At 42.5% G+C, this 27,928-nt stretch overlaps 1 protein-coding gene across 1 annotated transcript in view; it reads left to right on the top strand.

Annotated features, from left to right (window-relative positions):
* Nucleotides 1-4,460: 4,460 nt before the first annotated feature.
* The window catches only part of ADAMTS5 (ADAM metallopeptidase with thrombospondin type 1 motif 5), a 46,909-nt gene continuing 23,441 nt past the window's right edge, over nt 4,461-27,928 (top strand). Inside the window, exons 1-2 of the mRNA XM_074902389.1 lie at nt 4,461-5,432; nt 16,956-17,088. Coding sequence (XP_074758490.1) covers nt 4,461-5,432; nt 16,956-17,088 — 1,105 coding nt within the window. The remainder of the gene's footprint in view (nt 5,433-16,955; nt 17,089-27,928) is intronic.

Genomic DNA, 27,928 nt, shown 5'->3' with positions numbered 1-27,928 from the left:
CAATTCTCAGGAGGGACAAAGCTGTCCCATGTTAAGAAGAGTGTTGCTACAGGTAGATTCTTGGATAGAAACTCACCCAAACCTGGGTCCAGTTCCCAGCTATAGGCCTGTGTTGATCACGAGTCTATCAAATGTTGTTTGCTTGATATTACTTTAGAACACGTTGGGCAGGCAATTTTCTTGGATTTGACTGGCTCTTCCTAAAATTTTACAGAAAACACTAGTATCTCCCATAGTAATTGCTATCACCCCTGTGCAATTACATAGAAATGTCAGACACTCCTAACGCCAGAACAATAAAAGCTGAACAGATTTTTTTTTTAATTTCCAAGAGGGAAGAATTAAGTTAATGGTGAAAGACAGGTGGTGTTGGGTAGGACATCTCTGCTAGGCCTTGACTACTACCAGGAGGCTGTAGACAGACATAGGACTGATTTGTTGACACCTTGGGTTCATGGCTTTCTACCCCTAGTAATGTGACGGAGAATTGAAGAAGAGGTGATATAAAACAGGGCCCTTATGTAAGACAGTTTGAAGGACATGTGGATAAAATGATCAGCAGCTTTGCCAGCATGTCCATGTCTCTCAAGCTATTCCTTCATATGCGTGCTTATAATGCTTAGAGCAATATTCCTTATGTGGCTAAAAGACTATATAATCAGGAATCCCCAGCTAATGAGGCTGTTACTGGAAGGATCATGAATGGTTTCATAGACAAACCCAGGGGGTGAAACACAACCTTAATGAAAGCAGTTTGCAGACTCAGGAGGACAGCGTCTTTTTACATCAGGGTGGAATTTGGTCCAAAGTGTACAAAACTTGTGTTGTGTCTTAAAAGTTAATTGGGGATTTGTGGTGCTTTATCTCTCAGTTGGGAAAGGTCAGCTTTGAGATTTCCAGGTCAGACTGTTTGACAAGGATTTAGTGTCATCCACAACTTGGGACATGCTAATAGGCTCTCTTGTTTAAAGGCAGTGCTGTAACAGTAGAGAGAGGCTAAGAGGGCAAAACCAGGAGCAAAAAGAAGATGATTCGTTTAAGTGATTTATCCTTACACTTCAGGACTCCCAGACTACAAGAGGGTTCCTCTTGTTGCATGAGGAATGACTGACCTGTCTTTCCATTATTGCACTGCTGAGTTATTACAGTTCTAAAATGTAAATAGGAAAGATTTCATAATCTGTGGGGTAATCTGCACAGGCTAATTTGTACCTTCCTGGAAAGCCTAGATCCTTGCTCAGTGAGACAGGGCATTGTGCAAGCTTAACCAACTTTTCCTGTCATTTGGGAAATCAAAGACAACAAGAGATAAGCAGTGAGACGCACCATTTAATTACCACTAGCCCTTCTAAGCATTCCTGTTTTTCCTAGACAATATGGCTGGACAGTTGGAATTATGCTGTAGCATGGGAGAACATTACACCGGCCTCTTGTGCACCATATGCCTTTTCATTGACAAACTAAAACTTTTTTAATGAGAGTTTCTGAGGTTGTTATCCAAACTACATTCCTTATCCCAGATCTCATCTTTAGCACCTCTCCCAGAGGTATCTGGGAGTTTGGACCCAGACTTATATGTGAATCCAGGGTTTGATCAGATCCCAGCGAAGTCAACAAAATATTGTCAGTGCTGAACAGTTATCTATTAGTCTCAAATGAAAAGTAAACGCCATCCAAGAAAAAGTGGGAGAAAAATTACAGGTTCTTTTTTTAATCGAGATATGCCACCGCCTTCTCTCTCCCTCCCTTTAAGATGTTTTCAACAGTCTTAACTTTATAACTAAAGTAACTGAGAAAATGTTTAAATTTTAAAATGTTGAATAATCCTGGACCAATGCCCAAAAAATGTCATGTGACCTTCCTGATACATAACTCTTAATTTTGGAACTTACTGACTCCAGTCAAGAATTTTTGGTGATGATAAAATACTGAAATGTAGAAAAAGAAATACCAGGAGGTTGAGAAATGAACTTTTGGTCACTGCTATCACCATTTCCAGAAAAATAGAAAAAGAAGAAAGAACACCTGCAAAACTTTGATGCATTAAATATTTCATAAACATAACCTCAGGGTTATGTTAATGTCGTAATTTACGTGGGAATACTAATTTTCAAAGTGTTTGTTGCAGTAGGTAACCTGTTCTTTACAGAAGTGTGAGACTCGAAGCAGCCTCTGGAAGCTACCGATCGGGTGCTGGTCTGCCATCCTCCAGGCATCCCACCACAACAGTCCCACTGCTGCTGCTGCTAAGCACCAGTGACACGCAGCCCATTCCTCACAGACAGCGCGGTTGGGCAAGAAACTGTTTGCGAGCTAGTACCAGACTGGAGAGCTGCATCCCTCTTGGAGACCCACAGCCAGGGAGCACCTGCTCCTGGCACCCTCTTGGGACCTGGAGAGGCAAGAGGACATAATAAGGACTCTCGTCTCCCACACGTTCGTGTGTGCCTCGGGGCAGAACGAGGCACCGAGTGATGCTGGGTCACGCACCTCGGCAGAAGGGCGGCCAGTGGGATCGGGCTCCTCTGGGGTCCCACTCCTCTCGCTTTCCTGGGGACCAGGCCGCCTTCCAGCCCTGGCTCTCTGCAGCGAGTGAGCCATTTGCCAACCTCCTCTCACTCTCCCGGCGGTGTTAAGGCAGGAAGGGCAGATGAAAAAGTAAATGCAGACATCTGTCCTTTGCGGTGTCCCCGTCGGAGCACCACGCGGGGGAAGGAAGACGAGGGGATCGGGTGAGTGGATGCGTGTGTCAGTCAGCGGGGGGATGATCTAAGTATCTGAAGTCATCCAAAAGGTCAAAGCAAGCATTAACTCTTCCCCACCCTCCCTCCTCCTCGGGGGCGCGGGGGAAATCACAGTCCGCCCAAACTAGATGACAGCTTGCCGGGACTTAATGACAGGCTGGGTGCAGACGAGCCGCGGCCGCCCAGACAAAGGGAGGAAGTTTGGTACTGCCGCCGACCCCAGAGAGGGGTTAAGGGCAGGGGCAGGGGCCGAGCCGGGACACGGCGGGCAGCGGCGGGGACGAAACCCCCCGCCCGGTGCAGCCGCTCCGCTCCCCGCGGCCGCCCCACGGGCGCTCCTCGCATCACCGGCGCTCCCCGCAAAGCCCCGGCCACTTCCCTCCCCTCCGAGAGCCAGGCGCCAACCTGCCTCCACCCTGCACATCGCAAACTGGACGGCAGCGGCAGGCAGGAGAGAGGGGGAAGCGGGCAGAACGTGAGGTAAGCGCAGCTTCACCGTCCCCGGCCAGGGTGACATCGCAAACCCCGGGTGACTCTGCGGCTTTAAGCGATTCGAGGGAAATCTTGCGTTTTTCACACAAACATTTTTTTTTCTCCCGGTCTCTCTCCCCTCCCCGGCTTCCTCCCGCTCTTCCCCTCTCCTGCCTTCCTCTCTCCCGCTCCCTCTCCCTCCTTTTCTCCTCCCCCCGCAGTTCCCCCCCCCCTTTTCCCCCTCCCCTCAAGTTTCTCCCTCTGTCTGATTAAATGAGAAGGAAGTGTGGGAGTGGTGGTTTTGAAGCTCTCCCTTTAAGAGGCAGCCTGCAGTGACGAATTGTTGAAATTGCCATTGCAGGATGGCATTCCGCTATAAATTCATTGTTCCACCTCCTCTCATCTTCACATTTCTCTCCCTTCTCCTCTTGTTCACATCGGCAGACTGGGGATAACAACAACAACAACAGAAAAGATACAGGGAGGGGGCTTTTACAAAAAATCCGGGACGTTTTCCGCTTCTTGGGCGCTTTTTTTTTTTCCCTTTTTTTTTTTTTCCCCCCTTTTTAACCATCTCACCGGAGACGATCGAGGCGGTTTTTGGTGCCTGAATTTCTTCTCTCTCCCTCTCCTCCTTCTCTTCAAAACAAAAGGGGGCAAAAGAAGGAAAGGGAGCCCACCGGAGCCCGAGAAAGTGGTGCCGAGTCGCAGCAGACCTGCCCCATGCCCCTGCCGCTGCTTCTGCTGCTGCTGCTGCTGCTGCTGGTGATGATCCGGTGACTACAGCAGCGAAGTGGAAGAGGAGTGGGAAGTGCTCAAACTTCTCTACTTGCTGGGTCCGAGCCTCCTTTCCTCCTTTTCCTCTCTCCCCCTTTTTGCCTCCTCAGCAGCAGAGATTTGGGATTTTTTTGCCTCTCTCTCTCCTTCCATGTGCTCCCGGCTCTTCCCTGCAGAGAAACACAAAGTTCACACGCGAGCGGCTTTTGTTGACATTTTTTTCTCTCCCACTCACACTTGACTCGAGTTTGGGAGGGAGAACTTTCCTTTTTTTCTTTTTTTTCTTTTTTTCCTTTCCCCTTCCCCTCCTTCCCCCTTCTCTCCTTCCCTTAACTACGTTGCTGCACTCCGCTGGCCGGCTCTTTCCGCCCCCCTCCCCAACTCTCGTTATTATTATTATTACTACTACTACTACTACTACTATTAATTATCACCACCACCGTGGCCGCTCCTGACGGCGAGGCAAGCATGCTCCTCAAGCTGCTCTCCCTGCTGCTGGCCGCCGAGCTGCACCTCGCCCTGGCCCAGCCGCCGGCACCTGCCGACCGCGGGGCGCCGCCGCCCCCCAGCGCCGCCGCCGCCGCCCCGCCGCCGCCCCGGCCCCGGCCCCGGCCCGGCCCTCCCCCCGGGCCGCCCCGCCGCCCCCTGCCGCCCCGCGGGGCCAGCGGCGTCGTGCGGCGCCTCGACCCGACCTACGCGGGGGGCGGCAAGGCGGGCTACGTCCTCTACGCCGGGGGCCAGCGCTTCCTCCTCGACCTGGAGCGGGACGCGGCCGTGGGGCCGCGGGCGCCGCGGGCCGGCGGGCCGCCGCGCTGCTACTACCGCGGCACGGTGGACGGCAGCCCGCGCTCGCTGGCCGTCTTCAACCTCTGCGGCGGCCTCGACGGCTTCTTCGCCGTGGGCCGCTCCCGCTACACCGTCAGGCCGGCGCGGCGCGGCGGGGAGGCGGCCGGCCCGCGGATCTACGGGGAGGGCCCGGCCCGCGCCCCGCACCTCTTCCGCAGGGAGCGCTTCAGCTTCGAGACCGTGCCGGCCCGCACCAGCTGCGAGACCCGCGACCCGGCGGCGGCGGCGGCGGCGGCGGCGGGAGGGGACGTCCGGCGGCGGCGGCGGCGTCGCTCCGTCTCCCGGGCCCGGCAGGTGGAGCTGCTGCTGGTGGCCGACGCCTCCATGGTCCGCAAGTACGGGAAGGGGCTGCAGCACTACCTGCTCACCTTGGCATCCATCGCCTCCCGGCTCTACGCGCACGCCAGCCTGGAGAACCACGTCCGCCTGGCCGTGGTGAAGGTGGTGGCCCTGGGGGAGAAGGAGAAGGGGCTGGAGGTCAACAGGAACGCCGCCACCACCCTCAAGAACTTCTGCAAGTGGCAGCACCAGCACAACCGCCTCGACGACGACCACGACGAGCACTACGACGCCGCCATCCTCTTCACCCGCGAGGTAGGCATCGCCCCGACCGACGGCGACTTGGTGTCCCTCAAACGACGCGTCGTGGGGTGGCCGGGCTGCAGCGAGGCCAGGCTGGCGGCCCTCGGCCACGCTGCCACGCCTCGCCCGGCAGCTGCCTCCCTGCTCGCGGCTTCGGCCTTTCCTCTGGGCCGTGGTGCAGCTCAGGGACTGGCACCCACATGTGCAACTGCCAGGGATGGAAGAGGGGTTGACAGCCCGACAGAGTGTGTACGTGTTTGTGTGCCCCCTCCCCTGCAAGGTCATCCCCACCACGGGTACACAGCCACTGGTACCAACGCAGTGCTGGGACGCCTGCCAGGGTGCGAGGTGGTAACTTGCCTGACTGGGGGACTCAATGGAGGCCACCTCACGTATCTCTGCTGGAGAGATGACGTCGTGCCATCTTTCCCAGCGAGACATTTCACATGCAGCCCCTCTCTCTCCAGAGAGGAGGTTCAGGCAAAAAGGGCCGGTGGCGCTCCCTAGCCTGTATCAGTCCCCAGACAAACCTGCTAGTGAAAATGGTGGAGAACACCTTAAAAGTACATGCGACTTCCTTGTTGAGCGCGTTGAGATGCTATTTCCAGCAAGAATAGCTCCGCCGCACTGGAAGGCGGCAGCGCTTGTGGTTCAAGGGTAGGACGTAAATGCAAACCGCAGGTAAACAGAGCTGCAGAAATTGAGTGAGTTGGGCTAGTGGTAAGGGGATGCAGTCTCTTTCTCGTTCCCCAAGTGAAAAATAGATGTCGTCATCAACTGTGGGTCGGATCCGGCCGGCATCACCCATGCAGAGTTGTGCCTTGCTCCCTGCCCGCTTGTTAATTAATTGCATTGCCAGAGGTCGTTAAGGGACATTGCTCTAGTAGACATGTGGCCGAGTTTATGCAATGAACTTCTTCTGTAAGAATATCCCTTCAGCGGTTTGGGTTTGGTGTTTTCTTTTTCTCCCTTCCTCAAGTATGAAAAAAATAACTGCATGACTTTCCGTTCGTTTGAGTTCTCCTGCTTTTCTACATCATAGGAGCCTGCCAAAAAGGATGCTTTGGATGGTTTGTGGAAGGAGTTGCTCCAGAAGGGGGAAAAAAAGCGCCTGGCTCGCTTTTATAGCTGTAAATAGTTGAAACATTAGGTTGTGTGTCAGTCAGGCATCACTTGTACAGAACGAGCTTTTTTTAGCAGTTTAAAGCCCATCGGTCCACTTTGCAGGCTTTCATTTTTTTATCATTATAATGTGAATGAAAGCAGGCTACCTAGGCAGGGTCAGAATGCTCTTGCTTTTTTGCTATAAACATCCTTTCTAAATGGCTTATTAATTAAGCCAGAGCCAGAATCCATCACTTTTCACTGAAAAGTGTTTTTCTCTGCCAGCGTTCCCATTTATTTCCCTGGGATTTATTACAATTCAGACACTCCTAGGGTGGCAGACTGTGAATCTTAACATCGATTATTAAATTAATTTGGATTAAGAGAGCATGTGAATTTAAAGTGCACTTACTTTACAGAAGCTTATCTGGAATTCTGTGCGTGGATGCCCTCCTGCCAGAGTAAGAGTGTGCTGCTAATCAGTAATCCATTTTCAAAGACTCCTGAGCAATGCATCTTCCATGTGTAGAGTTAGTTCTTTTGGATGTAAGTAGTACCTAAACTAAACAAAATGTCACAGTTCCTGTGGTCTCCTTCCACTCTTAAGATGCAAATATGGCTTTCACTGCTACTTAGTGTTGTAAATGCCTTGCAAGAAAAAAGCACAGGCTTCTGTTTTCTTGGTTTACATTTTAACAAGTTTAACTATGGGATTAGCTCCTCAGTGCAATTCAGTATAACTTAATCTGCTTTAATGATTTGCTGTGTGCACACGCACATTGTTTGGCATTACATTTCAGTATTTGACTCAGTAAGAACAAGGCTGTAGTTTCTTGCTACATGTGTTCGTGATGTTCTCTGCAGGGAGTGTGTGTGAGTCCACACGATTTTTATATGCTTACACTGGAAATGTCAACATGAATCTATTTGCTCCTCTTGGAATGTAAACACAAAAAGGGTTAAAGGATGAAAAAGTAGTAGAGATGTTTGCTGGAGAAAACAGCCCCACTTTGAACTAAAGAGAGATTTTTTCCAGTTTAGCTTTTCAATGAGAGTGGCAGCAATTGGCAGGAGGATCCAAGTTTTACAACTGTGTTTTGAATGTATGAAGTACGTTGCTTAGCTACTAGACGCTAAGCCATGGCTGCGTGTTTTGATGGGCCCTGAATACCGTCATGCTAATTTTTGAACATCCAGATGTCTTCCTCTAAATGGCTTGGGTTTTAGGCATGGGGTAAATGTGTGAGGTACATTTTCCGTCTTTGTTTACTAACTGAGGCCACCTTCAACTTTGTGTCTCTGTGTCAACAGAATAATATTTGCAAATCATTTGTCAGCTGAACGCATGTCCTCAGCTGTACGTAACTGTTTATGTGTAGTTAGAATCTCAATTCTGCATGCTTGTTGCCATACAAGTCTCTAATGTAATAATTATCTTCGTTCTGAAGTGACATTTACTTGGATGTTATTTTTGACACTGAAAAAGACTCTGAAAAGATAGTAGCTTTACTTGTGTTCCTTATAAAGGAAGAATCCCATCAGAATTCACTATCGCTTCCTCCTCTTCTGTTGTCATTACTTGTTTAAAGATAAATTAATAACCATTGATAGACTAAGAGTGTGCTGGCAGCTCTCCCCTATTATAAAATTAGTACTGGCAGTTCAAATTACGATCATCGTTCATACTAGGAAGTACGTCCCATGCAAAAGACTTTTAGAAGGAAATTTACTGTTTCTCGATTAAAACATCCACTCACTTTTGGTCATAATCTGTATTTGATTTGATAAGCGTTTTAAAGCAATCATGCTGCAGAGCATAGTAAATACTAAATAAATATGAACACGAGCTTAGTTTTGGGCAATACAGACAACATGTTAAAGCTATTTTACAGCTCTGTATTGCTTATCAGTGGTGTCAAGGACCATGCAACTATCCATTAGCTGCAGTGAAACCTACATTTACTTTGTAACTGCAAGGAAAACTACAGTAACATATCTGGTCATTATCAGTCTAGGAGATTGTGAAAACCTTCAGTAGCCACAGAAATTTTCTATCACAAAATATTGAAGAAATTTAGTTGGGTTCCACAGTGATCATTTAAATTCCCAGGATCTAATAAGAAGTATATTTTCCCAGTGGTCTCAGTCTCTCATTTTGACTCACAGTGGCCAGTGTCATGCCTGACAGAGGTCTGACTTGTCAGTACCAAAAGGTGATAATTTTCCAGTAAACCCTGAGAGAGCTCTCTTTACAGCGGCTTGGCTTTAGCAACCTTAGAGAATACACATCCCTGCTGTTCAACTACTTTGTGGTTGAATCCTTGACAGCAGCTGTAAATTTCTGGTCTCATGCATCCTCAGAGCATCCTAAATGAAATATGATGATGCATGGATTCAATCATCTGGTGGCCAGGTGAGTCCTCCGCCCCGTGCAGCGGTGGAGAAGCAGCTGTTTGGTGGAAAGGAGGAAGAAATTTGTAAAGCCCTCTTCCCCTGGAGATTAGCTTGCCTCGTTCTCAGTGGTAGTGAAGTCAACACAAAATTTAGAATTTAGTCCGTTTCAGGCTTTTTTATTCTGAAGAGTTCTCAGAAGCTGGAAACAGGTTATCTTCAGCTTTTTCTGGGTACAACAAAATACTTGCCAGATTATTTGTAACAGTAGAGAAACATATTAGACATGACTTGCAACCTGCACTTGAACTCAGTCTGTTCTTTTTTGAGGTCTAGCCTGCTCTGTAATTATCCTCTTGTATTCATCCAATCTATTTCATTAGTGACCCTTAGTTAAATTTCAAGTGAACTATTGAATGCATTTGGACAAAATCCAGTTCTCTTCCTTTCCTTTCCCCCCAATTCTGAATCATGTGAAAATTAAAATAGGTATTTCTCACAGTAGATACAGGCAGCAAGAGAAAAAAAAAATACTTTCCTAAGTGCTTGTTAGCATCATCTGTGATAGTACCATCATGCCTGGCTCTAACACAAAAGTTCATATTAGAGCCAAAGGCCGCTGGCCTGCCTTTTTCCACACAGTGATTATATGGGTCTTGTGTGTGAGATTTAGTTTAACTGTCAGTCTGATAGTGCTGTTGAAATTTAACAGCAAGTTTTGGATTATCTCAGCTCTATGGATGATAGTTTTGTTGCATGGAGCACATGCTTTCTTTGGCTCTAATTCCTTCTTCTTTTTTTTCTTTTCTATATTATCATCTTCGCACAATTATTATCCCATATTAGTAAAACAAGTCACTGCGCCAATGGTCAATAGAATATATTTCACTAATGTTTATTATTATTACTCTGAAGAAACTACAGTGTGATGTGTTTACCAGTTTTGTAGTGTTTTCACCAATTTTGCTCGAAATCTAATACATTTAGATAATGTCCCTGGGGAAAATAAAGTGTGATATAATTTGAACAGGAGAGGTAGTGGGATTCGCACTAATCTACAGAGATGGCATGGAGTTTCCCAACAGAGAAACTGGAGGTTAGGCAAGTTAAATCACACATTCTTCCTTGTTCACTGATCACTAGTTTCATGACTGAAACTTTGTTTGCCTTCCCTTCCCCATGCAGAGTCCAAAAGCTTGATGTGCGTTTTGTCAATATTTTAAAATAATCTGTGGTTTGCTTAATGCTACTTTTTATTTATGTGCTTTAGGAAGGAAAGTTTTGTTAGTATGTACTTTCAGAGCATAAAAGCTTAATCCAGTTTAGGTTCTATTTCTAATTATTGCAGTGCCCTGATGTGATGAGTGCCCAGGGTCCTCGTACCATGTAAGGGGAGAGGGTAAGAACATGCCTAAATATCCAGTCTCATGAGGAGGTAGTTTCTGAAGCCAGCAAATGTAACATGCATGTACTAAATTTAATTTAGACCAACAGGACATCACCCATACATTGGGTTTTCTCAAATTTCACCTTACTTAGAATTCAGAAAGACAGCTCTGTACATTTTGAGATTCAAATGCCCAAAACTCAGCTCTGAATTTAGCTTCCTTCTGAAAAGAAGATTACCTCAATTTTTAGGTTAAACTACTGGAGGAAAGTATGTGACTTTAATTTTGGTCAGTATGGAAGGTACCACCACTCCTGTTTTACCAGAAAAGTAACTATGCTTCAATCTTTTCTCTCAAAATATGGCCATGGGAGGACAAAGCAGTAACACATTGATGGGGGTCCTTCCTCTCTTCAGAGCGATGGACAGGCCCTCTCCCTGGTGCCCTAACCTGGACATCCACATGAGCAAGACCCACCAGTGTCTCAGGAAGAGGACTTTTCACAGCAGTCTTCCTCCAAGGCATTTTAGCTTGTAAAGTCTCTCTTTTTAAGTGTCATAGTGTCAGTTGAAGGGTAAAATAGATGATTCCTTAATTGCTTTGTTCACCACTTAGCCCTTATTTTCAATTCCTTTTGTGGTCTTTTGTCTTAGGTCTTGTGTTGCTTTTGACTTCCAGACATCATGAGCTCCTTGGGTAATACCTATAATACTCACTGTTTGGGTGAACCCCACTTTCCTCCACTTGTGCTGTTTTGCATTGCTGTGACGTTAACAAACTTTCATCCACTTTGCAGAGTGGGGTGCAGGAGGGTGGATGCGTGGGTCCTGCATACTGCCTGACCCCACCCTCCCTTCACAGGGCTGCGGTGGGAATGTTGCTGCAGGAAGTCGGAAAGTCGTATTTAATTCCTTCCTCTGCTTGAGGGATTTTAGGTCTGTATCGCCCACCTCCCAGGAGAGGTCCTTAACTGGTAGGTTGTAAGCTGTTCCAGGTGTTAAGGAAACTTTCCACCCCTCTGACCAAAGCTATGTCACTGTTTAGCAAGTAATTTAAGATTCATATGGTGAGAAGGAGAGAAATCGTGACCTGAAGCTGCTGACTGAAGCACGCTGCTTAGAGCAAGGCGGTCTGGGTTCCCAAAGCACGGAGAGAAGACTGTTTCTGTAATTTACCGACAGACTGCTAGTGTAAAATACAGAAGCAGGCTGAGGAATAAAAACCAAAAATTAGGTGCCTTCACCAAGCACTGTAAACACAAACTGCAGCCTGAGCTAGGGAAACCTTTGGCACGTGGGCTGCAACGGGAGGAGCCCCAACTCCTGTCACGCACGGACACGTGCAGGCCTTCATTGTAGACCATAGTCTGGTATAGACCATTGGGCGCTTCTAAGTATCCTCATCCCTGAAAGGAATTTGAATCTGGATCACCTTCTTATTGGGCAAAGTCTTTAACTGATGAGCCATTGTAAAGAAACCAGAAAAGCAAGCAAACAAACACACAGAGATGTAAAAGCTCTTAGCTGTGCTTTAAAAAAGAAGGTGATGTAGAGCTGTGCCTGATAAAAAGCCTAATCCTGTTAGTTTCTCTTACATCTGCTCTGAGAACATCTGTAGGTTTAGCTTCCCTCAGGGGCAAAGATGGAGAAACATTAAGCATCTCAACCCCAATCAAGATTTAGTATAAGTGCTAAGCTGCTCAGGACTGTAAAACTGTGGCACTTTGAGGCCCATAAGGTCAAAGACTGCAAGCCCTATGAAGGATAGATAACTCGAAGACCAGAGGATATATAAGCCAGTTTTGTTCTTCTGCCCTTACATTCCACCAAACTGTCCGCATTGGTGTTTAAATCCTGTTTTGGACCCGGTCCATGGGGTCTGGCCTAATATCAGGTTTCACTAAACAGTTTATTCTTGTTTTTAAGCCTACTGCTCAAATAAAAGAATTTCAGGTAATATAAATTAACTGTGCCAACAGGGTGCCATGACAGTATCTTCATTCACAACAATGCCACATATACATGGCAAACAGCCAGCTGCTCTTGATGTACTTACGAATGCCAAGAAAACTTGGCCTTTAATAAGCTGTCTAATTAACTACTAGTCTTATGATGTACAGCTCAGTTTTACTAAGTCATTCCTTTGCCGAAGTTTAAGGCTTAACATCTATTGCCTCCTGTGTAGCAAATGCATTTCCTAGTCATTCTTCTATTTTGGAACTACTGTAATGCAGATCAAGGGCCAGACTCTGCATTCCTTCTTTAGAAGTACCAAGAAACGCTTCTAAGCTTCTGCTTCTAAGTTTCTGCTGCTATTTGGAGGCAATTTTGTGAGTATGCAGATCTAAGTGATTAATTTTTTAAATAGAAGGCACACACCAGAGTAAAATAATCATTGGTAACTGATTTTAAGTGTCATGTGAGTCCTTGCTTGCTTAGTGCTTGAGTTGGAGTATGAAAAGTTGAAGAGACCCACACAGACTTTTTAGACTGCATCATTACATCAGAGCCTGTTTTTAACCCCAAAAAATTATTTTCAAGGGAAATAAAAAGTTTTAATGTACTCCCAGAAACTTTACTTCATAAAATCTGAGACTACTTTCCAGGACTGCCCAGAAAAACTAAAAATACTAAAAATACGGCTCTTGATGCTGGTAATAATCCATGGCCAGTACAGCTACAGGAGGTTTAAGTCAAAAGAAATTTTGCCATAAAGATTTAAATCAGTGGAAGTGTGAACAGGTGCGATTTTGAATATCATCAGTTGAAGCCATGCTGTTGAGAAGGACCATGTAGCTAGGGAATGGTGAGTTGACCTGACAGCAAACTTTTAAAAATACTTGTCTCAGAGATGCCACTTGATAGGCTTCAATTATGTGTATAATATATACTATGTGATGCTATGAATAGCAATATATTAAAGTTCAAATCATGCAAAGGCAAGAGAAATAAAGAATTAAATGACACCGTGAGTTGAGAACATAATGGAGCCAAGTCTTCAGTAATCTGCCTAAGCGATCATTGACAATTTCAGCATTGGCTTAAAAAAAAGCGTCTGCATGCAGTCACTGAGGAGTGAAGTCTGCAACGAAAACCAGAAGGTTCAGCACATGCTCTCTGTTCAAAGCGTAGCCAACGCAGCCCCGCTCTAGGAGCAGATGGGCAACCTGTAGACATCCCTCCTCAGTAACAGCTTCATACAAAGAATCTAACACCAGAAGATATTTCCTGTCCTTGTTTCCAAGATCCTTTACAAGCCTCCTGCACCGCTGCCCAGCTGGGATTATGGTTGATGTCTGCCAGGCTCCCCACACTGCCTTGCTCAGGCTGCTGGGGAGGCAGCGCGTATGTGGGCACGGGGCTGGCTGAAGGGAATGAGGCTTTACTGTATCACTGTCCACCTCTGTCTGACCACAGTGCTATCGCTCTGCTCTCTTCTCCTTTAGGAGAACATTGGTCGTACAGCATCTGAGGACAGCTGTTTTCCAGCTGTCTGTGGGGTGCTGGAGGAGCTAGGTAATTTTACAGATAAGAAATTTTCAGAATCACTTATTTTCTTCTGTGAAATTTCCTAGGAGCAGCCTTTAATACAGGGCTTCAAGAAATGAATTTTATGTGACATGAAGTTAAGGTATTTCATAAAGAAAGCGTAAAGCTTGCTTTGTTTTGTCTAGACAACTGTTATGCAAATGAGCACTTCCTTGAAAGTTACTAGTGGGATGCTGAGATGTGTGGATATGTGTCATACTCTGGGAGATGATGAAAACAGAAGAACAGCAGTTTGATTTGACTGGATTTCTGATGAAAACCTGGGCATGCAGTGTGGTGTGATGTCAGTAACATGTAACATATGCAAAGTAACCAAACATTGCTATGTCCTTTAGTGCTTGCATATGTACATAGCTATTTTTTTGATGTCTAATGAAGATGTCATAACGTAATCTTGTGCATAGTTTTGGAAATTTTGAGGATGGGATTACTAATCAGCCAAGAGTCAGAAGGCCTGCTTACGTTTAACATCCTTGTTGTCATTTTCCATACTCCACACATCCCATCAGAAGTAACTCTAAGGATGTTTATGAGATTGCCTGTTTAGAAGGATTGTATTCTTTTAATTATACATGTGTCATCAAATCCAGAGAAGCATTGTGAGGTCTGGTTGCGTCTGCTGGTATAGCCTCATAGCCATATTGCTGTCATAGCTTCTTCTTGCATGCCAATGGAATAAATTGCACCAGTTTAAGACATCTGTGTGCTGATATAGTTGTGCCCACACTGGGAGCAGTACTGATGTAAATATCTACGTAATAATGACACCCAAATACAAGAAAAGACCAAATGGCACAGAATCTGCATGCAGAGACAAGGCCTGAATTAATGCATTTTATACTATTATTGGCACTATCAACCTGAGAGTCATTTAGACCTCCTCCATTAAGCTGCCTTCTGTCTGATTTGTGTGCTTTTTGGTACTTGTATAACAATTTCAGTTCAACTGCTTGTATGGATTCAGTTCAGATTGCACTAGTATAAAGGTATCTTACTTCCTATACAGCTTACACTCATTTATTTAGACCAGTTATATCACCATGAAAAGGTATTTTTTGGCACTATGTGCATGAATTTTTTCTGAGTTTTGTTACTCAGGTTGCTGTAGGTAAACCATTTACAGTTATATTTATGTAGAGTTTACTCTATGTAAAATGTACCCTTATACTGAAAGGGCCAGATTCAGAAGTGATACATAAAGGGCTAAATGGATATGAAGCCAAGCAAAAGTAATAGGAGTTTAAGGATTGTACCTTCCTTGTTGAATATGCCCCAGATGTTTGACGCTATAATAACATGACCTCACTTAGGGCCTCTTCCAACATTGGTCCAGAGATGCTGAAAATGATATGAAGTTTATTTGTCTAAATAAAACTGGAAAAAAATTGCATTTATTTTAAAGTACGTGCAAATGGTCATCCTTATTCTGTACTTTCCCATAACCCATGCAGAGCCAGAAGCAAAGTCTTGGGAGCTTTTTGGATGTTGGGGTGGGAACCAGTGGGGTTAGAGAGAAAATTGTCTGCATATTATCTGCATTGCTGCGGAAGGGGAGTTTTTCTTAAACCATGGATTATACCTGTGAAAATCTGGGAACTGAAATACTTTTGAACTTCATCCCTTCACTTCTTGTGAGGCAGTTTTGTTCATTGGTACTGTCTCATTTAAATCTTGACATTAAGTAGCACCAAGAGTGCACTTAATCAAAAAGAGTTCCTAAACACCTGGAATCCAGAACTGATCCCAAAATTCTTGCTCCATTTATGTAATATTGCTAAGTAATTTTAACTTCAAATTTTCTTTATTTCATCTTGTGGAAAAAAAAAAAAAAAACAAACACAAACTAAAAATACACTGTTTTTGGTAAAGAGATGCTCTGTCACAGTACCTGTGAACTCAGTGTGGTTTTCTTTGACTTCAGTGGCATTTGAATCCTGGGCATTTTCAAGTTTGCCTAAATCTGAAACTATCATAATCAGTGAACATTGTTGATCTGAAACCTCATACAGGATATCTGTTATTCAGATGATTAATTATGAAAGGCTTCATAAAAGAAATTCATTATAAAATGAGATCTGAAGGGGAGAGTCTTAAAAGATAAGGGTAAAAAGGTACACTTTGATCATTTTGATAATAACATTTGATAATACTGTCATGACTTGGAAGTGACAATTTCATTCCACCACAATGAAATATTGAAGTATTCCAAATAGCATGGTACGTACTTTTCCTTTTCGTCCAAAAAAGCATGCACATGTACATTTGGACTAGTATTCTTTCCTCTGCTTCAGCAGAAGCACTGAAAAGTTACTGCTTATGTTAAAATACTGTGTCTGACCAAAGCTGCATTCATCATTATCATTATCATCCTGGAACAGAAATAAAAAAACTTAATGCTACCTGCGTGGTTTTTGGAGACACTCCGTATCTACAAGTAGGAAACATGATCAAATTGTTGCAGTAGTAAGACTGGGAATCGAGGGATTTTACACTCTGTCATATCACTGAGTCTTTAAGCAACCCCTAAGAATTGCTTAAATACTTGGTATATTGGGTAATACATTATTAATCATTGTACTACTTGACAGATGTGACATGAGGTTTAATATATAACAATCTCATTTCTTTACGTGCAAGTATAGGACTTGCCTTTGGAGAAGAAAGGTGATCTCTGGTTTAAGGACTGATTAGGAATCTGAAGCTTTCTCTCTGCACCTTGGTTCACCTTCTGTAAATAAAGGGAATATTCTATTTTTATTATCAATGAAAAAAATGCATCTACGGCATGTATTTTGAGTATCCAACTCAATGCAAGTTTGAGCCTCTGTATGCATTGCAGAAATAAAAATGTAACTAACAATAATTAATTACAGAACATATCCAAATCCTATTAAGTCAATTAAAATACTCTCACTGACTTTACCAGGGGTGGGATTGGGTGATCGTTCTTTTAAACTACATTGACATCGTTGGATGGAAGCTTATATTGATATTTTTATCCAGGTTCTGCTGTTTGCAAAGAGATGGTGACTTTAACCTGTTGTTACCTATGGGTGTAAAAATTTATTTTAATGATTTTTATTTTTTTTTTCCTTCCTGGACAGGATTTATGTGGGCATCATTCATGTGATACTCTGGGAATGGCAGACGTTGGGACCATATGCTCTCCTGAGCGCAGCTGTGCAGTGATTGAAGATGACGGCCTCCATGCAGCTTTTACAGTGGCTCACGAAATTGGTATGCAGTGCCTTTTCTGTTCGCTTGCCAAATCAAACACTTGTAACAGCTGCATTAGTAACCAAAATACTCCACAATTAATTCCAGATTTCCCCTGGTCCAGATACTCACTTGGGGATTAAGGCTGTATACATATGCACTTCAGGGTTAACTAATAAGGGATCAGAAGGCAAGTGAAGGCGCACAGTAGGTGTTTCCTTTCTGACAGTGTCATTTCTAAGCAGTAGTCGAAGTGAAAATTCAGAGGCTGCTGCTACTGTCCAGAGATGTCAATACGTGTCCTTCTTGAGAAAGTGTTTGGCCTATCTATTGTAATTCGCATGCATTTAGTGCATACACAGTGGAAAATAACTCACCTTTTTGAAATACTTCCATCCTCTACTGTTAATGAAACTTTTTCCTGGGACAGTGTATTGCCTGCAGAGGAAGGTTTTTGTGGAAAAAAAACCCAGAATTCTAATCTTTAAGTGTATGGAAATTCCACGTCTGTGGTAAAATACAGTACTAATGTGAATCCTGAAATAAGTGACATAGTATTTAGGTGATAATGGTTTGGTCAAAAAATTTGTTTCAGTTTAACTTTGTTTCAGTTTCCACATCAGTGGACAGCAGTTTAATGTAAGAGCCTTACATGTACCCCTCAGAAGGATTTAAGATAAATTTATTGACAGAAGAAAGTTCATGTTCTAGGATGTCGTGATATATTCCTTCAGAGAGACTACTGCCATCTTGATTTTTTAAAATTTACTGATGTTTTGTGAGCTGTATTCACTGGAAATACATACGGTATGAGGGCTATTCGCTTTGGTGAGTGAACAGTATTTTAAAAGTGGAGAACTTTTTTTTTTTTAACATTCTTGGAAGGAAAAAACAAGGAAAAGAGAACTTTCAGAGAGAGCCAATTGCTGAATTGCCTTGTACCTCATGCCAAACCAAAGTAAAGTTTGCTTTGGGAGTATCATTGCAGTAGTTCAATTTTCAAGTAGCTAGCAGGTAGAGCCTGTTGTGTGCCTTATATATACATCTGGCTCAGCAACCAGAGGTCACCAAGTATGAAAAAGCAGCTGGCGTGTCAGTGACCTGACCCTTCAACGATTAGCAAACTTAACCCTACCGCTCTTACGGTGCTACAAAGAAATGAAATGAGTAGCAGCTGGAGAGAGGTTCATGTGTTGCATAAAACCCTAAAATGTTGTGGCAGAGTAAGTCCCCCAAACAAATTTTATTTTCATAAGCAAGAATATAATTATACAAGAAAAAGCTCTCTGAAATCACTAATTCACAATATTTGGAGATAAATACAGCAATACATCGAATACAACTTCACATTAGATAAGTTTAGTGGCATCAGGCCTGGATGCTGTGAATCTAATGACCCATCATGAACCTGGTCTAGAACTGGGACAAGTAGATAGACTGGCAAACTTAGCCTGTCACTCAAATGCCAGCCTGCTAGAGGGACTGCTTGTATCGTCTTGCTTCCAGAAGTGATGCTTATTGCTGAAGGTTAGCAGACATTGGTAAGGTTGGTTGAGGCACTGCTGATATATATGGTGTGTGAAGAGGTGAGTAGCGTGTCTTGACTACCATTTTATCAGCAATAAATACATTTTTAGATAGATTAAAAATGAAAGAACATAGATCAATGAAGATGGGGATGAGCAGTAAATATACATATTATTCCTTTGAATTACACACAAAGAAAATGTAAACAAAAGTGAATTATTTTTAGTGATCTAAAGGCACATTTTTGAAAAAGAGCCATTTTCATACCTAGACATTTACAAGAATCTGTAAAAGCTATAATTTTCAATGTAAAAAAGGTATGAATTGAAACGAATAAATAAGTACCCTAATGGACAAAAAAACTCTAGTTTGAGGTTGTTTAAAATAACATCCTTTTTTTTTTTCTCCTCACCGTAAGATTTTAAGAAAGGAGGGGTGTCAAGTCACAGAATGATCTTTGTGTGTGTGGCCTGAAGTGGGAGAAGTTGAGAAGAAAACACAGCTGAAATTGCTTGAGTACTTAGATTAAATTAAAGGTCAAAAAAGGATGAAAAATAAGAGTGTGGCATGGATACCCTTTAGTTAAGCACTTTGGGGAAAACCTCGCTTTATTTTATTTGGAGACCGGATTTCTTCCTACAATTCAGAAGTCTTAAAGTTCCCCCTGTCCTGTGGGTAGGGTGTAGCTTTAATTTTACAGCAGCTTGGTTATTCGGTGGAATTTACCTGGCAACATAGGAGATGCCCTGCAAGACAGGGGGGATGCTAAGGGCTCTAAGCCTAAGATGCTCCTTTTTGTCAGTCAGAAGAGCAAGGTGAGCCTCTAAGTGAATCAGAGTCACCGTCTGCAGTTTTTTAAATAACCCTGCTGCATGTGCATGGGTAGCACATGCAGTGTCATTAACACAGTCTTGATCCAGAGGATGGCTGTGTGTCCTCACTTTGACTTCCAAGGGGATGTAAATGCTCTTGTTTTCTCTCTGAAGGATCCAAGAGCACTTCTGAGGAGCAGATTCTTTCTCTGGAAGGCAACCAAAGTAAATGGAACTGTAGCTCAACCAAACAGGACGATGCACAGCCCAGGGGCTCAGGTTGGATACATGCATAGGAAGCAAAAAAGCAGCCTCCTACAGAATAAAGCCTGCCACTTCTGTTGCCAGGGTTTCTACTGTTTTATGTGTTAGATGTTTTCTTTGTTTCAGGTAAAATAGATGGATTTTGAGGGGGAGAGTATGACTGAGTAGCAATAACAGGCAAAATCTCCAATGAGCTGTAAATGAGAGCACAGAAAGGAATAGATACAACCAAATTCTGAGTACAACTGATTAGCTGCCAATAAGAGGTGGAGATCCATACGTAAAGATTGGTGAGGTAGGACCTGATTCTTGTCCTACTTGAGTGTAGGAAAATCAGTAATAATTTGTCCCAATGTCAAATGCAGAAAATGAGGCAAATGCAACAAAAAACCAGGAGGAAACCTTGTAACTTGCAATGTGATAATCCAGTTTCTCCTCACAATAAAGGAAAGCAGTGTTAATAGCATAAATGTTATCTTTAAATCATAGCTTGTCAAGACATCCAGTCACGAATGGTAAATCCACATATGGTTATTTTCCAGCATGGGACATGGTGCTATCATTTTGGACAGCAGTAGCTTTGCTGTGACAAAAACAGTCTTCTGGATTTTTGCCTGAAATCATCAGTTCAGCTCCATGTTGTGACATATGGATGTCTTTCTTGACTTCAAGCAACTCCTTCAGCTGTGTCTCCACAGCTTTGCAGGGATACCTGAGCTAGCTTAGGCACAGCATGTAGACATTTTCTGAGTCTTTGTTATCATCAACCTATTGTAAAATTATGTTTCTTTATTTCATGCACTTCCCTGCTTCACAGAGACATCTAGAGAAAAGCATTAAAGAACCTATGATTGCTCACAATCTCAACATTTAATGTTTTTCATAGGTCAGCACTAGCATATTGCTTCTCCATATATCCCTTATTAAAATAGCCATCAGGAAACAAAAATAACTAGATTTTCACTCTAATACTCTGGACTTTTGGGTTGGAGATTTGTTGCTTTTACAGTGTTGAATTATAAAACCACCTGTTCATCCCATGAAGATAAACATAATCCAACATTACCAACAGACACAGCCAATCAGTTTGAAGTTACGTTTAACATCTCTTGCAATGGGATCTATCCAGTACATGACAATTCCTTGTTAGTAGCCTGGTGTTGCATTTTGTGATGCAGTCACAGTCAGAAGTTTCTGCTGAATTTGGCTCCTCCTATGGTGGAGTCCTGCATGCTTTGCTACAGAGAGCCCACCATCCTAAAGGGTTTGTTATCTACAAAAAACAAAATGAGAAGAGTTCAAGAGAAATAAGTGGAGCTACTGCTTGTTTTATCAATAGGTAATTTCCAAAAATCACAAAGGAAGTCTCAAGGAAGACCAAGGATTAGCTTGTAAGTTTCGATCTAGTCATTAAATACAAAAGCATCCTTCCTGTAGTCTTAAAGCAGGCAAAGCTCTGGTTTAGTTCAGTGAGAGTTAAATGGGTCTAATAACTTCAGTCATATGTACCTTTATTCTTTTCATCAATCTTGAAGAATTTTTTATAAGAGGAGATACAGAGAAAGCATTGCTTTTTTGCTCAGTGGTAATGTTCATTTGACCTTTTGCAAAGTTCCTATTTCTCTGTTATGCAACCACGCTGGCAAGCTATTACTCCTTCTATCCTCCTGAGTAGTATAGTTTACTGATGTTCTTTCCAAGTATTTTATTTTTAGAATATAGCTTTAAAATTTCTACGTGGAACTAATTAAACCTCTGTTCATTAGTTTTCTTTTATCTTTTACATGTGACTTTGGAGAAGGGAAGGCCAAAGAGGGGCATAAAAGCGGCCTTCAAATATATTTTAAAAATTGATGTGAAAATTTACATAATAAATCATTCTCCATGTCCATCTGGGACAGCACAAGGGGTAGTGGTCTTAAATTGCAGCAAGGGAGATTTACTTTAAGCGTTAGCCAAAATCATCTAACCAAAAGGACAGTTAAGGGCAGGAATGAATTGCTTGGGCAGGCTATGAAATCCCATTAATGGAGGTTTGCAGGAGCTGGCTGGCTAAAACAGCTGTGGCTTAGGGGACTCTGGTCTCCTATCAGCCTCATCTTCTATGGTTATGTGAAGTTATCACAACTTCCTCCACAGCTATACTGTGTAACACCTACAATCAAGGAACTGTACAGAAACTGAAACTTGAAAATAACGTGTTTAGTACAAAATCTTTTTCAGCATGCCATCATTCAGTGGCATCTGCTACCACTGAGGACAAAAGTATTGCAAGCGCTGTCATCAAAGTGTAGTGCTTTATTAGAGAGCATGATTTTATGTAAAGAAGCCATTTTAGAAGTGAGGTATCACTCCTGGGATCCCTACTGAGGTGGTTCACTGAAATACATCAGAATACCATTTTGCGGAATTCTGTGTGGATTGAAAGTATTTATTCAGAGCCCAAGCCTGTATGTGAATAGTAGGCCTCTTCAGAAAAAGGGCCATGTCTACTATGTCTAGCCTATAAAACCTTTATAGCAAACTGTACAATTTTGACCCTGCTTGAGAAAAAAAATGAAACCAAGAAGAATGCATATGACATTTAAATGGTAGTCTTGCTTTTGATGTCCATAGAAGAGTCAAAAATACTTATTCCATATTTTACCACATGTGCGCATTGTGTATGCACTCAAAAGTAACTAAATACAGTCATCTTTCCCACTGTTGAACATGTAGCCCTTTGATTTCAAGGCTGTCAAGATAAAGCAGATAAAGACAAGCTTCAGACTTGACAGGTACAAATCTTTTGTAGCCTTTCATTTCAAGGGGGTACATGGCCAAGGGCACATAATCTAATAGGCACATGAAAAAATGGTGAAGGTTGTCTGATTTTCGTATTATGTTTCCTTCATGACAGATGAAGTTCAGGCAAATATCCAGGTAATCATAATTAGGCAGATCTGCTTTCTTAAAACAACAAAAAAAGAGAAAGTACACTCATCCAAGTCTTCTCTGATGACATACATCAGGAAAATTGCTTGATTCCTTCTCTTTGAACCTTTGTGAAAGTTCTATCTAAACTTCTGCTTGCAAAATTGAGCCCTTACAAACATAGCCCCTTTGGTTAAGAGAAAAGATGCTCACTCAAAGCTAAGCCTTCACAAGAGGTGAAGAGTGGGGCAGAAAATTTAACTGATGCTTCAGAAAACAAATATCAACTGTATAAAAGGTTGATGATTAAAATTTTGGGTAAAAATTCTTGGCTTGCCCCAAAATATTTTTATTAACTTATAATGTTATATGTCATATATAATTGTTCCACCTGCGGCACAAATGGTGCTTAAAACAAGCCTTTTTTAGTGAAACTGAGTCAATTTGTGTGGAAGAGTGGAGAGGTGGAAGGGGGAAATTGATATGACGTAGAAAAATTGAATCCTCAGGTTCTAAATATGCTTGGACTTTATCTACCACGTACTTTTAAATCTGAGTAGATTGGGGATCTTTGCCTTCTTAACATCTGTGAAGCAATTCTGACAGAGAAGTGAGTGAGGAGATGGAAGGCCAAGTTCTCAACCAGACTTCAGGAAGTGACTCAGACACAGCACCAACATTGCCTGAGATTTTGGAGGTTTGCTGGAGTTGTGCTGATCTTTGTGTACATATAACCTCATAAAGAATTAGATTAAACAAGCGCTATGCTTCGAAAAGCTGCTGCAGATCCTGAAACATCATAACTTAAAGCCATATATAGAGTGAAATATCATCATCTTTGCAACCATAAGGGAATTGAGAATGAAATTGTGTTTTGCCTAATGTTTCAGAACAATTATTATCCACAATTATTTTAGGGACATGCTTTAGTGGTGGACTTGGCAGTGTTAGGTTTACAGTTGGACTCAATGATCTTAAGGCTGTTTTCTAACATAAATGATTCTATGACTCTAAAAGAAAACCACTTCAGCTGTGTGTACCTGAACCCCCAGTCTTCCAGACTGCAGGGGAAAGTAGGGATTGCTTTCTTCCTTGGCAGGTAAATACTACTGATACAATCACGTACGTTTTGTGTGGGAAGTACTTCCAGTACAGAGAGGAAGGCAGAATTACCTAGTAAACATGCAGCAGACAGGCAATTTTTACATTCTTGCACTATCTACTCTCTTAGAGTTCATTCATTTACCATGAGCTGCCATGAATTATATTCTTTGCGAGTTACTCTGAGTTGGACAGATGTGAAATGGGTGTCACCATCTCCTGCTTTTTCATTAAAATTAATATTTGTCTTCTACATGCCCCATTAATTAACATAGCAGATGTAGCGTGGACCTCCAAGACCACATCTTTTTAATGATTATTTGAGTATATGTGGACATAGTGGTTTCTGAGTGCCTAGTCCACATTGCCTGGACAGAATTTTGCCAGCAAATTGTCTGTCTGACAGGGGTGATGTATCTGTGATCTCCCACAGAAGTCTGTTATAACAGGCCATTTCAGCAAAAGTTGTTTTGTGTAAAGTCTGCAGAACCGGTGTATGAATGTCTGATTGTGGCTTTTTTTTATGTCTGCTCCTGAAAAGGAGCTGCACTTCAGACTATTGTTTCATTCAGTCTGAAGAACTCTTTTAAGCCAGAAATACTAAAAACTGCCTCTGGGCTGGAGATTTAGAAGAGAGAGTGATTTTTTTTTTTTTTCATAAGTGATGGGTAGCAGTCAAAAAAAAGAAAACTGGATGGAAAGTTCAAGTATAAAGAAAGGGAAATAGCCAATTTTATGTTCGAAGCATGTTTTTTGTAAGCTTGTGTAATTTAAAACACTTCTGTTTTATCAAAAAACTTTATTAATCAGTCTTGCTTAGGTCCATCATTTTTAATGCAAAATTCCCATGACTTCAAGAGGATTTCTGAGTGATAGTATGCATTTCTTAATGAAGAGTCAAGTACTTGCACAAGTTAGAAAAACAGTACATGCAGAAAGAATTGGTTTTGTTTTAAAAGAGTTACTGCATGCAATCTTTGTTTAGCAAAGGAGAGAGTGAGAGGCTTGTGCAGAAGGTACAGACTGGTGATTAGACCAAGGAATGTTGAGCCAGGAGCTTCCTGAGTCCTGATCCCGTGAGAGCCAGTGACTCACTGGGTAACCTTGGGCAAATCACTTGACCTTCTTTTGTACCCCAGTCATCCCCACTGAAAATTAGGTGAAAGGCATGACCTCACTGAAAAACACATGCTTTGTCGGAGCTGAGCTTTTCTGAGAAAACAAATTACAATGCCTGCAGCATTTTTAGCGTGCTGTGTCACTTTGCATGTGTCCTGTGGTCAAATTCAGTGCAAGAGCTGTACTTTAACATGCTGTTCAGCTCAAGCGCTGGAGATCTGTGTGTGTCCATAAGCAAGGTTGTTGGGGTTTTTTTCCAGAAAAGCCACCACAATTTGTGTTCTAGCAAAAGCTGTGTTTTAATTGCTGTACATTGGGAATGTTGTTTTCTTTATTCCTGTACTTGATATACCAGTGGAAAATAAATGAGATTAATTTTTGCATGCTCTTCACTCAGAGAACCTCTAAAGCTGGTCTGGCAATGTATTTTAAGAAAATTCAGAAATATTCAAATTTCTGTTTTGCTTCCCAGCACTCCTGAGAAGAAAATAGCTGCAGTGCAATGTGTGTCACCACACATCTAGCATACCTCTGTTATGCTCCTTATTTACCTGCAGAGCAGTTTGTCATAATTGCTTTGGAGTATTCCCACCTTATATTAGGAATTTACACCCCATTCCTACAAGGTGTAGGAATTCTTTCTGAACCCATTGTGGGTATTATTTCCTGTTGGGCAGTAACGGGTGTTGGCCTGCAGGAGTTGCTGGGGTAGGGAAGCTTGTGCAGTGCAAGGTCCACTATGAGGAATGCAGACAGTGCAGGTGAACTGGGATGCAGGGTCTGATGACTGCTGTTTATTCCTTCATTTCTTGCTTCAGGATTTAAACAGACTGAGCTGTGCTATGAGCCCCTTGCAGATGATGTTCCAAAATACACTAGGGTCCAAAGTCTGCAGGTTGCTTTCATACTGCTTTCAACAGCTTACTGATGTAGTCACACTTTGTCTCACCTCAAGGGGAGAAGGAAGGCTGTGAGGAAAGGCTGTCAGTCCATTTAGGTGGTTGGTCTTTTTGCTGTTTGGGAAGGAACCAATTTACAAGAAGGCTAGCTCCTCTTCATTTGCATGAGGGTAAACCCTGCCTTCTCGCCATCTGTTTCTTTTACCATTTTGTGCATTCCTACAGCATAACTTAACTAAACACCATCCTGCTGGTAAAATTATATTATGTCATTTTCGCTCAGTGGGAACTGTCAACACCAGTACGATGCTTCATTAAGTAGAAAACATCAGATGATCTACTAACCCATTCTCGATCAGTCATCATTTTATGCAGCTGCTGGGAGCCTTGTTTTTTTTTTTTCTTTCTTTCAATAGTCTTGTTTGAAGTTCATAGTAGTAGAAAATGGTATGGTGCTGAAATTTGCGTTGTTTTTAAAAGCCTTCTTTATAAGATTCATGTTCCTTAAGTCTTCGCTTTTGCCCAGTTTTCTCTGGAATTATGCTTACATAGAGGATCACTTGGAAGATCACCTGTAACCTTTTACTTTGGTTCTTATGAAAGGAAGCACCTCACTAGTAAATGCTAGAAACCACCCTAACGTTCTGAGCAGTGTGTGATAATAGAAGCACATTCATGCATGTGAGGGGGAGACTTTTCAAGTAGAAAGGGAAGTGTCCCTTCTTTAATTCTTGGATGCAAAAGGACAAAGGGCACAGGTGTAGAAGTACTTCATTGTTGTCGCTTCTGTCCTAGGAAGAGCATAGCACTTAGCTAGGCAGTATTTAGAGATTACACATTGCTGTGATATTTTGAATTTTGATTATTTTTAATTAAATGCAAAAACAATTTTAAGAGTCGTTGGAAGTTTGTCATATGCTTTAATCTGTTTTAAGTCTGGTCAATGTCTTAAAAGGGAAAGTTAGGGTGGAGAAAGATGTAGGTTGTGATAAGAACTAGAACTTTTAGTTCCATCAAATTCTTTGAAAATTGCGTTCACAGTGTTTGTAAGCATGCATGCAAAGTCAACTGGCATAGTATAACTGGCATATCAGTATGGAAAGCTAGAATCCATGTATTTAATGCTATAAACAGCTATTAAGGTCATGGGTGGCTAATTTAGAAGCTGAAATATTGACAATCAGAATTACATATTTTGGAAATTATTTGCTCCTTACTACTTTCCTGGTCATGATTTTTTTTAATATATTTTTTTTTTAATTTAAAATGACAAGAGATTCACAAATACTTTGGGAAGCTTCTCCTTAAAAAGCTGAAGTCTGCCCAGTAAGTGACTTAGTTCTCATCATGCATTAGAACAATGGCCTCATTTAATATGACAAAGTAGACACTGTTAATGAGGTATGTCCTCAGTTCACCCCATTTATCACTGTAAATTATAGAAGTTACGCTGCACTCTAATTAAAGGTGAAGCCAGAGGCTTGACACTTTCCAGAAGGTGATCCTCTTGCAGTTTCCTGTGCTTTTGCCAGCGCATTTGGGATAAAATGTTCTGTGCTGAACAGTCACCTGAGAAGCGTTTTGTTTTACTTATTTACTCTGACGTTCTCCACAGAGACTGTCCAGCCATTTCTGAGAGGGAGACTAATTTGCAATCATTTTATGAAAAAATTTTCAGTCTCTCTGTTCGAAGTGAAGAGCTTGAAGTTTGGTTGCAAGCTTTCTCATATCTGAAGGATTTTATTATTTTGCCCGTATGAAGGAGGAAAAAGAAAGGAAGAACAGCTTTAGTCCACAGTTCAGTGGTTACATTCCCTGCAGTGTCAGTGCATCTGTCAGCGTAGAGACAGAAGGAAACTGCACCATCTTCAGGCGGGGAAGCCAGGAGCAAGCTAAAGCACAATATACTCCTTGGCCAGCTCCAGGGACATTCACATTGCTTGGCTGTAGGATATCTCTAGTTTGATGTGGTGTGACCACATTACTCTGACAGGAGGTAGTTCTAAGCTGAGGTTGCTTACAAATTGCACTGCAGGAGGAGCTGGGGCTGAAAAACACACATAAGAAAGACAAAGAGGTCTTTCGAAAGCCAGGGCTGATGAAGTTGGTGCAAGGAGTAACTTATATAAAAACTGTGTTGAAAGGATGTCATAGGTAGCAGAGAAACTTAAAGGGATGTCCAAGTTGCATATTCAGAAGCATCAGCATTAACAGGGCCTGTGCGTA

This window comes from Athene noctua, chromosome 1, assembly GCF_965140245.1.
Source record: "Athene noctua chromosome 1, bAthNoc1.hap1.1, whole genome shotgun sequence".
Lineage (NCBI taxonomy): Eukaryota > Metazoa > Chordata > Aves > Strigiformes > Strigidae > Athene > Athene noctua.
This window is presented reverse-complemented; position numbering and strand designations above follow the sequence as displayed.